Source organism: Ascaphus truei, chromosome 9 (genome assembly GCF_040206685.1).
Source record: "Ascaphus truei isolate aAscTru1 chromosome 9, aAscTru1.hap1, whole genome shotgun sequence".
Lineage (NCBI taxonomy): Eukaryota > Metazoa > Chordata > Amphibia > Anura > Ascaphidae > Ascaphus > Ascaphus truei.
In genome coordinates this window covers 8,261,811-8,277,833 of record NC_134491.1, presented here as the reverse complement: position 1 = coordinate 8,277,833, position 16,023 = coordinate 8,261,811, and the positions used below count along the sequence as shown (strand labels likewise).

The 16,023-nt window shown below is 48.0% G+C and overlaps 1 protein-coding gene across 4 annotated transcripts in view; it reads left to right on the top strand.

Moving 5' to 3' along the window:
* TTC6 (tetratricopeptide repeat domain 6) overlaps nt 1-16,023 on the top strand; it is a 230,889-nt gene that overhangs the window by 121,216 nt on the left and 93,650 nt on the right. For all 4 annotated transcript variants that reach the window (XM_075613298.1, XM_075613300.1, XM_075613299.1 and 1 more), the window contains one exon: nt 15,670-15,752. In XM_075613298.1, the coding sequence (XP_075469413.1) occupies nt 15,670-15,752 (83 nt within the window). The remainder of the gene's footprint in view (nt 1-15,669; nt 15,753-16,023) is intronic.

Here is a 16,023-nt window from a genome sequence, read left to right as displayed (position 1 = left end):
TCGCTCAATCCCCTCTATTCTCTGTCTCCCCATCCATTCTCCCCCCCCCCTCCATTTCTCCCCCCCCTATTCTCTCTCTGACCTGCACAGACGCACACAGCCACTGACCTACAGACACTCACACAGACAGACCAACAAAGACACTGACGACACACAGACACCCACACAGTCACTGCTGGCCTGCACAGACACACACACACAGCCACTGATACACACAGCCACTGATACACACACAGCCACTGATACACACACAGCCACTAATACACACACACACGCAGCCACAGATACACACTCCTCCCCAAACACACTCCCCCCCCACCGACACACACACTCCCCCCCCCACTCCACCCCCACACACACTCTCCCCCCCCCACACACACACACTCTCCCCCCCCCCACACACACACCCCCCCCACACACACACACACACTCCCCCACACACACACTCCCCCCCCCACACACCCCCCCCCACACACACACACTCTCCCCCCCACACACACACACACTCTCCCCCCCACACACACACACACTCTCCCCCCCCACACACACACCCCCCACACACACTCCCCCTCCCCCACACACACACTCCCCCCCCACCCCCCCCCCCACACACACACACTCCCACACACACACACACCCCCCCACACACACACACATTCCCCCCCACACACACACACATTCCCCCCCACACACACACTCCCCCCCCACACACACACACTCCCCCCCACACACACACACTCCCCCCCACACACACCCACACACATTCCCCCCCACACACACACACACTCCCACCCCCCCCCCACACACACACACCCCCCACCACCACACACACACACTCCCCCCCACACACACACTCCCCCCCACACACGCACACTCCCCCTCCCCACACACACTCCACCCCTCCCCCCCCACCCCCCCCCCCCACACCCCCCCCCACACACACACACATTCCCCCCCACACACACACTCCCCCCCCACACACACACACCCCCCCCCACACACACACACACTCCCCCCCACACACACACTCCCCCCCCACACACGCACACTCCCCCTCCCCACACACACTCCACCCCTCCCCCCCCACCCCCCCCCCACACCCCCCCCACACACACACACACTCTCCCCCCCACACACACACACACTCTCCCCCCCCCACACACTCCCCCCCCCACACACACCCCCCACACACACACACCCCCCCCACACACACACCCCCCCACAAACACTCCCCCTCCCCCACACACACACTCCCCCCCATCCCCCCCCACACACACCCCCCCCCCCCACACACACACACTCCCCCCCCACACACACACTCCCCCCCACACACACACACTCCCCCCCACACACACTCCCCCCCACACACACACCCCCACACACACCCCACACACATTCCCCCCCCCCCCACACACACACACACTCCACCCCCCCCACACACACACACCCCCCCCACCACACACACACACACTCCCCCCCCCACACACACACACACTCCCCCCCCCACACACACACACACTCCCTCCCCACACACACACACACTCCCCCCCACACACACACACTCCCCCCCCACACACACACTCCCCCCACACACACACTCCCCCCCACACACACACTCCCCCCCCACACCCCCACCCCCCACACCCCCACCACACACACACACTCCCCCCCACACACGCACACTCCCCCCCACACACACACACACTCGCCCCCCACACACACACACACTCCCTCCCCCCCCCACACACACACCCCCCCCACACACACACTCCCCCCCCACACACACACTCTCCCCCCACCACACATACTCCCCCCCCACACACACACACACTCGCCCCCCACACACACACACCCCCCCACACACACACACTCCCCCCACACACACACTCTCCCCCCCCACACACACACTCTCCCCCCACCACACACACTCCCCCCCCACACACACACACACTCGCCCCCCACACACACACACCCCCCCCACACACACACTCCCCCCCCACACACACTCTCCCCCCACACACACACACTCTCCCCCCCCCCACACACACACTCTCCCCCCCACACACACCCCACACACATTCCCCCCCCACACACACACTCCCCCCCCACACACACACACCCCCCACCACCCACACACACTCCCCCCCCACACACACACCCCCCACCACACACACACACACACACTCCCCCCACACACACACTCCCCCCCCCCCCACACACACACTCCCCCCTCACACACACACACTCCTTCCCACACACACACTCTCCTCCCCACACACTCTCCCCACACACACACTCCCCTCCCCACACACACACTCTCCTCCCCACACACACACTCCCCCCCCACACACTCCCCCCCACACACTCCCCCCCCCCACACACTCCCCCCCCCACACACACTCCCCCCCCCACACACTCCCCCCCCCACACACACTCCCCCCCCCACACACACTCCCCCCCCACACACACTCCCCCCCCCACACACTCCCCCCCCACACACTCCCCACACCACACACTCCCCCCCCCCCCACACACACACACACACACAAAGTGGAGTACAGCGACGGATGTGAGTGACTGGAGGGGGGGGGGGGCGGGGGACAGAGGAAAGGTCTACTTTTTGAGGTTCCCGTGGCACCCACCACCCGCCAGCGATCGCGCACCACCACTGCCTGCCCCCACGCCCATCTCCCGCACCATGCGGACCGGGGGTAAAAGGAGCGCCAAGGGTGCAAGTGGGGAGGCGCCAAGGGGGCACGGGGTGAGCGGCAAGGGGGGTGAGCGGCATAGGGGGTGAGCGCCAAAGGGGGTGAGCACCAAAGGGGGTGAGCGCCTCTACCCCGGGTCCCTGTGGCTGCCCACCCGGCGGGGGACACCGCGCAGCAGGCAAAGGAGCCAGGAGCGGGAAGGCAGAGACACACTCACCGTGTGCTCTGCACAAAGTGGAAGCCCCGCCCCTGGCCTCCTCTGACCTGACTGCGACCAATCCCCTGCATCCCAGCCGGCATTCTAAGCCCCGCCTCCTTCATTCAAACCCATGTGGCCCTTCATCCAATCCCCTGGCAGCATTCACTCACACAGAGAATACTTACCAGCTGTCGCATCCTCCTCACCGACGCCGTAACCGGGACACATTGGCTGGGCCGCACAGATACTCGTTGTGGGCCACATGCGGCCCGCGGGCCGCGAGTTTGACATGCTTGGTCTAGAGTGTGACAGAAGAGACATATAATAAGTGACCACTAGATATAGACACCAATATTAATGTAGGGTTGTAGATAGATATATTGCATAATATAACTACCATCTATTGTAGGATAAAATAAAGAATGAAAGAGCAAAAAGATAGAGATGTTCTAATCTTGTTGGAACTGGAGAGAGAGATTAAACCAGAGTGCTGGTGTCTATGCATTCGTTTAACCCCTGAGGTACCAACGTACCTAACTGGTAAATCCAGTAGGATTCACGCATGTATAGATGTTTAAATCTATCTCCCCCCAGTTTCGAGCTGGAGATACTTTCGATTTCAATGATCCTTAGACTCGCTGGATCCTTAGAATGTACATTTAGAAAGTGGCGTGGAACGCTATGGTTAAGAACTCCTTTAATGATCGCACGTCTGTGTTCTAAGAATCTAAGACAGAGGGATCGCATTGGTACGTCCAACGTATTGAACATTGCAAGGGCAGGACAGGACATAAACCACATGAGTGGTTAAGCAGTGAATGGAACTTTTAATAGGGTACACAGACCCATTAGAGGAGGATTGGACAGATGAGAACACAAAAAGATGTTTGCACATAGGGCACCTAGATCTACCACATTTGTGATTACCAATATGGCCTTTGTCTAGATCTGTAGTGGGAACTAGTTCCCATTACCTACTAGGACCAGTCGATTTTTTATGTTGGTTGCTTTGCGGAAGATTACAGGTATCCTAGATGTCAACTGTTTATTGAGATGTGGATCTCACATAACTATATTCCAGTGTCGGTTAAGCACTTCAGTTATCTGTCTGGAATATCCACTGTATTTAGTAATAAATTTAACATCCCCATATTTAACTAGCTGATGGTTACTCTCAGTGCAGGTTGCTTGATCTGACAGTCTATTTTTGGATTTGTTAAGGAGGACATTTCTGTCCATCCTTCTCACCTTATTGTAAGAATCATTGATGATCTCAGAGTTATATCCTTTTTTGATAAACTGTGATATCAGACGACGCGACTGTTCATCCAATGCAGACAGAGTTGAGCAGTTCCGTCTAAATTGACTCAGAGGGATATTTTGCATCCATTTGGGATGATGGTTACTACCCGAGTGGAGGTATCCGTTTACTGCAACATCTTTAAAATAAACTCTTGTCTGGATTGTGTTACTTGCGTCGACCGATAAAACCAAATCTAGAAATACAATTTCATTGGGATGGCTCTGCCAGGTGAATTTCAATCCCAGATCATTATCTGTTAAAACGTACATTGCCTGTTTAAGGCTAGCCTCATTTCCATCCCAGATGATCACAAGATCATCTATGTAGCGGCCATAGAATACCAGACATGCCCCCAGCCACGCATTGGGCCAGATGTATTTGGATTCCCAGAACCCCATAAAGAGGTTTGCATAGCTGGGGGCAAATCTGGTACCCATGGCCGTACCACAGGTCTGGAGATAAAAGGTGTCCTCAAACAGGAAATAGTTGTTGTGGAGTATGAAATTAATGAGGGTGAGAACAAACCTGCACTGGTTGGATAAAAGAGTAACATCAGCTGTTAGAAAGTGTTCAACGGCTCCAAGACCTATAACATGTTCTATACACGTGTATAGGGATTGGACGTCACAGGTAGCCCATCTATAGGTGGATTTCCATTCAATTGAGGAGATGGAGTCGATGACATGAAGGGTGTCTCTAAGATAAGATCTAAGTTGAACCATATAAGGCTGTAAAAAGTGGTCCACATATCTGGACACCCCTGATATGATGGGTCTACCTGGCAGGTCAAGGAGACTTTTGTGCACCTTCGGAAGATGGTAAAATATGGGTAAGCGAGGATGAGATACATACAAATATCTGAACTCATCTTTACTTAAGATGGAATCTTCCAAACCTTGTTTTAGTAAATTAAGAAGTGCCAACTGAAACGGGGGTAGGATCACCAGAGAGGGTCTTATAGGCCTAGGTGTCCGACAGGAGTCTATGGGCCTCGGAGAGATAATCCTTCCGATCTTGGAGTACAATACTCCCACCCTTGTCTGCCTGTCTTATCACCAGGGTCTGAAGACTCCTAAGCTCTTCCATAGCTCTACTCTCACCTTGACTCAAGTTACTCCGGATATATGGTGATTCGTGACATAATTTTTCTAAATCACGGAGTACTAGTGTGTAAAATGTATTGATGTAGCTACCTTTTGAGTGGTAGGGGTAAAAGAGTGATCTAGACTTGAGCGTGGTGTGTCTAATGACTGCTAGGGGAGATTCTTCCATAAGTGCTAACCAGTCTTCACCTGTAGATGGATCATTAATGGACGATGGCAATTGGTCAATAAGTTGGGTGGATTCACCCAAAAGATCCCTAAGGGCATCTACGCACTCCATCTCACTATTATTTTACCCACCATAACCTTAATGACAGTGGTGATTACCTAGTCTAGTCTCAAACCTGCTAGCCATTAAGACCAGCCTCACACTGATGATACCCATCAAGGTTGAAACATGTATGTGAGTAGGTCTAATGGCTTTGCATCTCATCCCAGCCTCTGTTTAAAAGCTGTGTTTAAAACAGCATGCATTGGCTTGAGGATTGGCTTGTGTAATACGAGCTTGAGACAAAAGGTGGCACTGAGTGCTCATTTGCATGTCATTTCCCAGAATCCCTTGCTGCAGTGGAAGTGCTGTATGCTGGGTGACAATGGGGAAAGACAGGGTTGCAGACCTGTCTAAGACATGCAAATGAACATACAGTAATATTTACAGTTGCTTTATGCTTTACTGTGGAGGGTTTTTGTCACTTTTTTTTACCCACCATAACCTTAATGACAGTGGTGATTACCTAGTCTAGTCTCAAACCTGCTAGCCATTAAGACCAGCCTCACACTGATGATACCCATCAAGGTTGAAACATGTATGTGAGTAGGTCTAATGGCTTTGCATCTCATCCCAGCCTCTGTTTAAAAGCTGTGTTTAAAACAGCATGCATTGGCTTGTGTAATACGAGCTTGAGACAAAAGGTGGCACTGAGTGCTCATTTGCATGTCATTTCCCAGAATCCCTTGCTGCAGTGGAAGTGCTGTATGCTGGGTGACAATGGGGAAAGACAGGGTTGCAGACCTGTCTAAGACATGCAAATGAACATACAGTAATATTTACAGTTGCTATATATATATATATATATATAAAAGTATACATTACCGCATAGCAGCAAACGGGATAAGTTGAAGCAGGTCAAATCTGATTATAAAGAACGCAAAGTGTATAAATGGCTTTTGGGGCTTAGTGACAGCACTCAGGGTAGACCAGGGCAAAGGAGATACTATTCCAAATCCAGAAAGGCAGCTTTTGGAGGGTCAAGATATAATACCAGTGACACGGACCTATCTGACACCCAGGACAACACCACTACTGAACCTTTTTTAGCAAAACCACAGAATCTCGGCAAGAAACCACCGTTACCAGATTCAGACGCCGGGGACCAATCCGGAGGGGCGGTTGGAAATCAAAGGTCTCTACCACGAGAGTCGAAGACGAAAGGGGCGAGGGGAAGAACACAGAATCGGTAATCTTTAATTTATCGGACTATACCCTCACCCCGGCAGAGGTGGCGGTACTCCATAAAGGGCTCTCTTTTGTTCCCACTAACGCACAACAGCCCTTTGACTGGGAAGTAGACCTATACAGGATGCACCGTCAGCTGAAATTGAAAGACTTTTTCTGCAAGAGAGATGAGTCTGCTACCACTGGCAGAGGATTGAGCGTCTATTCGGATACTAAGAAATTCAGACCCAGAAGTGTTTTTGATCCGCAGATTACTAATCATAGCATTTCCACCTTCATGGGACTGGTTGAATCAAATACTAAACCACGAGTTATGAACCGTCAGATTAGCTATCACAATCTCACCAAGAGTGAGCGTCTGGCATTAAGATCCCTTAACAACAGAAGGGAAATTATCATCAAGCCTGCGGACAAAGGGGGAGGCATTGTAATAATGCCATACTCCTATTACCGCAATGAGATTCTGGGTCAACTCGCCCACCAGGACCATTATAAAAAGCTAACCGCAGATCCTACAGCGGTATATAAGCGTGAGGTGGATTCAATTATCACAATGGGACTAAACAATGGCTGGATCTCAGAGGATTTGGCTAAATTCTTGACCACTGACTTTCCGATTATGCCTGTACTCTACACCTTGCCTAAGGTACATAAATCTCTCATAGCACCGCCGGGTAGACCAATAATCTCGGCGCGGTCATCACTATGCCACCCACTGTCACAGTTTGTTGATTTTTACCTACAGCCTATGGTCCTACAGATGTCATCATATATTAAAGATACTACGGACTTCATAACTAAACTGTCAGCACTAACATTGGATTTAACAGATGTCCTGCTTGTGACACTTGACGTGTCAAGCTTGTACACTAACATCCCCCACCAGGAGGGGATGGAAGCTGTCAGGAGCCATCTACACAGTACCGGCCGAGGAGATGGTCCTCCATCAGAGTTCCTTATGACTCTCATAGATCTTATATTACATAAGAATTACTTCAGATTCGAACGGACGTACTATCTCCAACTCATGGGAACTGCTATGGGGTCTAATATGGCCCCATCTTATGCGAATATCTATATGGACACATATGAGCAGACACACCTTCTACATGATTCTCCACACGCTGAGTCTATTTTATATTATGCTAGATTCATCGATGATGTGTTCCTCCTGTGGGGTGGGGGCGAACATGATCTGTTGGAATTTATTCATTATGTGAATCTCATACCATCAAACATACGCTTCACGTACCAGTACAGTGCCACTAATATAGTGTTCCTGGATACCGTGGTATACAAGGAAAATAATGTATTGTGTACTAGAATACATACAAAGGACACAGATAAGAATACTCTCTTAGACGCTCAGAGTCATCACCCTCCCCCTCTAAAGAGGGGACTCCCCTTTTCACAAATGCTCCGGGTACGGAGAATTACAAGCGATCCTACGCATGTTGAAGCAGCTTTACAGAAAATGGCAGATCGCTTCAGAGAGAGGGGCTACGATCGGACAGAAATTGATCAAGCATTAGCCAAAACACGTTTACCAACAAGGGGTGATCTACTGAAACCTACGGTGACAACCATTGAAAATGATCGGTTTCACATAGTAACAACATATAGTACTGCCTCAAGCCAGATACAACGCAGTATAAAGCAAAACTGGCACATTTTGGCGAATGATAAACGTATCGGAAAACATTTTGAGTCCCCACCCCTCTTTTGCTATCGGCGGGGTCGGAATGTGGGGGATTACCTCATAAAGGCGGACCCAGTGGATAAATATGCAGCGAAAACGACCTGGCTAACAAAAGCTCCGGGGGTGCACAAGTGTAGAGGTTGTGTAAATTGCCAGTATTTAATGCTGGGCAACACTTTTATGCATCCGCATAAAGGTTATCCAATTAAAATTGTGGATTTTCTCAATTGTGACTCAAAATTTGTAGTCTACATTATCAAATGCCCCTGTGGGCTTCTTTACGTGGGCAAGACATCGCGTATGCTTAAGGAACGAATAGCAATGCATCGTTCCACAATACGCAAGGCCCTTGCTGACCCCACCAATTCTGATGATCTTAAGCTGTTACCAGTGGCAAGGCACTTTAAGCTTAAACAGCACAGCTTAGCCACCTTTCGTTGTATGCCCGTTGTACAAGCCCATACTCCAACCAGGGGAGGAAATAGACACAGGCTTTTGCTCCAGCTTGAGGCGAGGATGATTCACAGACTGGATTCTATGGCCCCCAAAGGCCTGAATGAGGACATGAACTTGGGTTGTTTTTTGTAATTTTTTGTAATTATTACTGTTCAACATCAACTGTATGTATACATGGATCAGCGTAGTTCAAAATGATTATGTAAAAGGCATTTATTATACAGTATATTTTACTACAGCTTGTATATTCTTGTCGTTCAGCTTCTTCCATTGATTTTATTTTCCCCTCCCGGTTCTCTTCACTTTACCCTCACTGTGTATTGGGTGTTTTTTATTCCACATTTTTGCAGGTCCGTATATTGTATATTTATGTAGTTCTACAGACAGTATGTTCCTTTATTTGATCGCACTTTGTGTCTTTAGCAGTACTGGTATACTAGGGGTTAACTAGCAACCTATGTATATCCAAGCAGCATGTGACGCCGACAGGTTTATTATGGGTTACCCGACTGGGATTACAGCGGGTTCCATCTGTCATAGGATTCTACTGATATACGCATGCCAGTATCTGTTATTCTTAGGTGCTGTTTAGAAGTAAATTCATCACTGCTACAGCACATACACATTTGCAGTGGTGTATCTATACACGTGCAGTACACATGACAACCACCGGTGTCTGCTGCCTTTAAAGAGTTGAGCACACATGTTGTTGCCTTGAAAACCGGGCCTGCTGATGCAGCATCAGTTTGTTTACATGCAATGACACTGACAGCTTGGGTTTGATCATGTGACTTGGATTCCCCAATAGGAGTACAGACATGGAGTTGGAGCATGATCTAATTAGATTGTATTATGCACAGCTGTTTTGTCGCCCGATGATGATGCTTTCTGATGATGTGGAGATGTTTATGTCACTTGGGTGTTGGGGTATATAAGTCACTCACTGTCCTGTGTCTGTTGCACCACCCTGAGGAAGATCCCCCTGTGGGATCGAAACGTTGGAGTTATGTGCTGTATTTAATACATTTATTTTCATTCACCTGAGTGCTGTCTCCCTTTTTGCTGCTATGCGGTAATGTATACTTTTATTATTTATATGGGACATGCACCTATTCATTATTGAATTTCTATTGGAGTGCCAGTGATTTTTTATCACATATATATATATATATATATATATATATATATATATATAAATAAATAAATAAAAATATATATATTAACAAATATACACATATATACTGTTTGCTGACAGCAAAAAGTAATTGATTGAAGTGTACCCGTGTGTGAAGAAGCTCAATGCATAATATGCACAAGGTATAGGATGGAAATGCATAAATTTGTTGCCTTGATGCATAGATGTCAATGTATTAAACGGTTCAAAACCTTAACACACCTTAGGGCTTATTTACTTGAATGAGCTTTTTGGTGCGTGAAAGCTTAGCACTATTAAGTCAATCTGGTTCATGGTGTTAATGTTTCATACTTCTTCTACTTTGTCCCCCTGCATTTTAACCCCAGCCCCATATATTTATATAATATCAGTAAATACCAAATCTGGATAAGCAAACGCGTCGCAAGCAGTGCCCTAGAGAAGTAGCTAGCACCGATCCTCTTATCTGAATTCTAAATCTAAATTTAGAACAGAATGGATGAGACAAGATCTGTATTTGATATGAAAATGTCACTTGCCAGCACACATATAGATGTTCCTTTAAAGTCTTTGAAGTCTTCCATTTACGCACCTTACTAGCCCCTGCAAAAATGTACTTATATACATATATAGTATACCACGTCAAAACCTCTGTAATAAGCAGTACAAATACAGCCACCCACGTAATACACACTTATATGACTGTTACGATTGTGCTCGCCACAAACCGGGACCGGACCGCGGGGCTGAGGTGGGGTTATATAATCACCGCCCTTAGTCCGCGCAGACTGATCCGGAGTGCGCAGTTCGTAGTCGTACGTAGCAGGGTCAGGATTGGAGAAGGCAGCATCGTCGTTATTCAAGCAGGAGTTCGGCAACAGGTAGTCAGGAGTTCCCCGCTTCAGCTTAGGAGCGTAAGCGCCGGAGTGGCCTCTTCGTGAGGAACGGCCTCGGCCCATGACGCCGGTCTCAGCAAGGGGAGACAGCAGGCTGGCAGAAGTACACCGCAGGGCAGCGTCGGGAAACCAACGCTTCAGCACAGAAGTCAGGAACGGGCCCCCGCATGGAACTAGCAGGCGGCCTCAGGAAACAATGCTTCAGCAGAGAAGTCAGGAACGGGCCCCCGCATGGAACTAGCAAGCGGCCTCAGGAAACAACGCTTCAGCAGAGAAGTCAGGAACGGGCCCCCGCATGGAACTAGCAGGCGGCCTCAGGAACTAGGGGCAATAACCAGAAAGGTTAGTACACCAGGATGCAAGCCAGGGTGGCTTGTGGCAGAGACAGTAACGTCCAGGGTAGGAATTTATGCTCGGCACTGTTTCAGTGCCAAAGCCCAGGATATAAAGGGCGGAGATCCAATCACAGGAGGAGGGTGTGTGAGTATTCCTCCAATGATGAAGCACATGGCAGAAGCTGCAATGAGAGGCAGCACATGTGCCATTGATTGCCAGAGGAAGCTTTTGCAAACGCAGAAGTCTGCAAAAGCTATAATCAAAGCCAGGAGCGGATTCCTTACAATGACTTGGCAAGCTATCATTTACATATAATGTCTGTAGCAGTCTCCCCTTCGCTCACATTAATAGCTTGGCATTTGTACACAATATCAGATCTGCTGTTGCACAAGCACATCCTGCCATACCTGTTGTTTATACACTGTGCCAGCTTCATTTTCTTTTTTGCTAAACACTTAAATAATCCAAAGTACCAAGACCTTGAAATAAAACATAAGAGGGCAGCTGATAAGAAGATACTAGCAGAACTGATAACACTCAGAGGAAAATGTAATTTGTTAGCAACCCAAAAAATAGAAAAGTCGCTGATTTGGCGTAAACATAAGTATTATGAGAAAGGTAATAAGATGGATAGGTTGCTGGCCAACTAGTTCAAACAGAAACCGAGCCAATTTAATATCAGTAAAATTCGGAAACAGGATGGAGTAGTGTCACAGGACCCAAAAGTTATTAAAGAGGAGTTTAGGCTGTTCTACGAGAAGTTATATACAGTAATATAGGAGCCATGCAGAATAGGAAAAGGGAGCATATAGAGGAGGATATAGAAATATTTATGAAGGATATTCAAACTAAAACAATCACACCCGAGGCGAGAGCTAAACTAGATGCGATTATAACATGGGATGAGCTAGAAAAAAGGTAAATAAAAGACCTACCCAACGGGAAAAGCCCGGGGCTTGATGGCTTGCGCATACTTATTATAAGACCTTTGCTAATTCCCTGATATTATATATTCAAAGAATGTTTAGCACATTGAGAGATACGGGAAACCTTTCCCAGTATATGTCAGAAGCTCATATAGCAGTTATCCCTAAAACAGGCAAGGACAAATTCAACTGTGCAAGTTACCGTCCAATATCGCTCATAAATGTAGATGGCAAAATCCTTGCCAAAATATTAGCAAATAGACTTAATAAATATCTACCGTAACTGGTAAAGAGGGACCAAACAGGATTTATACCAAAAAGAGATGCCACAGATAACACTAGGCGAATTACAAATATATTGAATCAGGTTAATAAAAAACAGACTCCAACTATGATACGGTCTATAGATGCAGAAAAGGCATTCGATAGAGTGCAGTGGAATTTTATGTTTAAGATGTTGGAGCGTATAGGAACGGGTGATATGTTTAAACAGTACGTAAAGGCACTATATAGTAACCCATCGGCAAAGGTCAAGGTAAATGGACAGGTCTCAAACTCATTTAAAATACTTAATGGTACGAGACAGGGATGCCCGTTGTCACCTTTGATTTTTGCCCTAATAATGGAGCCGTTAGCAGAATCAATAAGGAATCATCCAGATATTACGGGAGTTAAAATAGGTGAGAAAGAACATAAGATCGCATTATATGCAGATGATATTCTTCTGATAATAACCAACCCACTGGTCTCGCTACCAAATATAATGGGTGTTCTGGGTAGATATAGCTTGGCATCTAATTTCAAAATCAACCTAACAAAAACAGAGGCTCTTAATATAAATCTTTCAGCAGAGTTGGCGGCCCAGATGTAACAGGGTATGTCCAGCCGTACCTGTTTCTCCCCACATAGTGTATCTGCTATGTAAGTCCTGTTAAGATCCAGGCATTAGCAGGTTAATCTGTGAGCCCTTGACCCCCCTTCCTGCTTCCCCAGAAAGTGAAGGAAGGTAGGTGGTGTCTCATGGCCTGTGTACAGCCCCTTGTAGGTGGGTACAATCCATGAGCCCGCCCTTTCCAGAACTTTCGAAGGGGAGTAGGCTAAAGTTAGTGGCAGTTCCTCTCAGCTCCTCATGGAGTGAGGAGGTAAGCAGTCTTCCTCTCCACCTTGGAGAGAGAGGATGTAGGAGTGTGTCCCTCCCTGATCCCTGGCTAGGGTGAGGGAGGGAGAAGTGATGGTGGGAACTGTGAGTCTTCCCCATTGCGGGGTAAGCTTGTTCACTTGGCTGGCTAGTCAAGACCACCTGGAGCAGTGGAAGTAAAAGGACCATCCAGAAGTCCTGGGGCGTATGCAGAAGAGTATGCTGCTAAGCTGATTGATACTGAATAAAGATCCTGCAATTATACCTCAGCCTAAGGTGTCAGTTCCTGGGCTGAGAGAAGATATGTGTGTAGTGATGGGTGCTGATGCCTACACTTGTGGCAGCCATCGCTACTGGGGGCGCTGATAACACCAAGATGAACCAGAATCCTGTAAGAGCCAGTCCTGTACAGTCTCATAACATCTAGCAGACCACTCAGACCTCCTGCGAACCAACAGGTGAAGCACCAAACAGCGAGGTAATGCGCTCCTTTCCCATACACTGGCCTCTAAGTGAGGTTGGGGGGGGGGGACACGTGTTACACAAGTAAAAGAACATTTCCCTTTCGAATGGAAGAATAGAAGTATAAAATATTTGGGTACAAATATAACTCCAAGAGTAGATGATCTGTTCCAGGCCAATTATACCCCAGAAGTTGCTCAGGATTAAAATTTCCCGCTCCCTCCTCTCTCCACTCCCCCCATCTCTTTCTCCGCCTCCCGTCTTTCTCCGCTCCCCCCTCTCTTTCTGCTCCCCCCCCTGCGCAGCTGCGGTCTTCCCACCCCCCCCTGCGCAGCTCAGGTCATATCCCCCCCTGCGCTGCTCCGGTCGTCGTCGTCCCCTGAGCAGCTCTGGTCCCCCCCTGCGCAGCTCTGTCCCCCCCCCTGCGCTGCTCTGTCCCCCCCCTGCGCAGCTCTGCCCCCCCCCTGCGCAGCACACAGTGAGACACACACACACAAAGTGTCCCACACACACAGACACACACACAAACACACACACTGTCCCACACACACACACACACACACACTCTCTCACACACACACACACACACACACACACACACACACACACACACACACACACACACACACACACACACACACACACACACAGTGACACACAGTGCAGTCAGTTGGAGTCTCTTGCCTGTGCTGTCTCTGGCTCCCTCCAGTCTGTGAGGGGGGGCTCTCCCCATGATGTTAAATTCATCCAGCGCTGGTGTGAGTGCACACTCCTCACGTTTTAGCCTTCCTGGCTCTGTGGCTGCTATGAGTGTTGGGGGGCGGGAGGAGGCTGTGTTACTGGCTGGTGTGGCTGTGAATGTGGTTGGGTGAGGTCAGAGAAGCAAGCAAGCCAATGAGAGGCGTGCGGGGGCGGGGCCAGACCACGGACCAATCTGATTGGCCAGAGGCTAAGTGACAGACCGACGGAGCAATCAGATTGCCCATAAGAACAGCAAACATACAACGTTTTCAATTATATAGATTAGCAAAAGTAAAAAAGTAATAGAAAATTAGTTAAAGAGATGGAATAAGAGTATTATCTCGTGGATAGGTAGAGTTAACTATATTAAAATGAATATACTGCCGAGACTTATGTATCTGTTCCAGACTATCCCCGTTTAAGTCTCCAGCAGTATATTGCTACGCTCCAAAGTAAAATTAATACATTTATTTGTATTAATAATTTAAAAATCCAAGGACCTATATTACAACACTGCAAAGGCATAGAAAAACTAAACAATCAAGGCTGAGCACTGCAGAGAATTGGGCTGGAGGCAGGTTACAAAATAGGCTATTTATTTAGGCATGAAGCCTGAGTACAAATAACAGAACAAAAAAGGAACTCTGATGCGTTTCCTGCCGAAAGGCACTTTATCAAAGATTTATTAAAGAACGTTTGACCCCGCGCCGGTTGCCATGGAGTGTCGTCGTTGGAACCAAGGTAAGTAAACCAGTTACAGGGGCCTCACGCGATCCCCGGCATTTATTTTAAATGCCTTCGGGAAGCGTGGGGCCTCTGTAACACCTGTGCCCCCCCAGAGAATCTAGCACCCCCACTTTGCGCACCGCTGTTGTAGTGTATTATACTGTGTTGTATGTTCACTGTTATAAAAATGTGGATTATAAATAAAGAATTAAAACAATTAAAAATAATCAAAAGTGGCAGTTATAACCTTCTCATCAATCCAGTTAAAAACATGCACTCCATCATCCTACAGTGATTCCTAAAACTGATCATGTGCAGTTAAATACTACGAGTTGGAAAAGTTTTAGCTATGTTTTGTCTCCCACAGATAAATGATTTGCACAATGCTTTGAAGGACATAACGCGTGTTATCCACATGTGTCCTGCCTCCCATCAAGCCTACATCCTCCGGTAAGTAGAACATACACTGCTACCGACTCGTGTATGTTAAGTCAGGGGTGAGCAAACTTTTTATGCCGAGCCCTCCTTTCATCCATGATATTTGTCGGTCCCCCCCCTGCCTGATGTAATCAAAATCACAAGGAAAAAAACAAACTTTAAAACAGTATACAATACAAATGTGAATACAAATACATAAATATTTCAACATTATATCGACATGTATGATATCATATGTGACAATCTCAAGTAGATTATTCTCATCTCCTCTCCCCAACCCCCA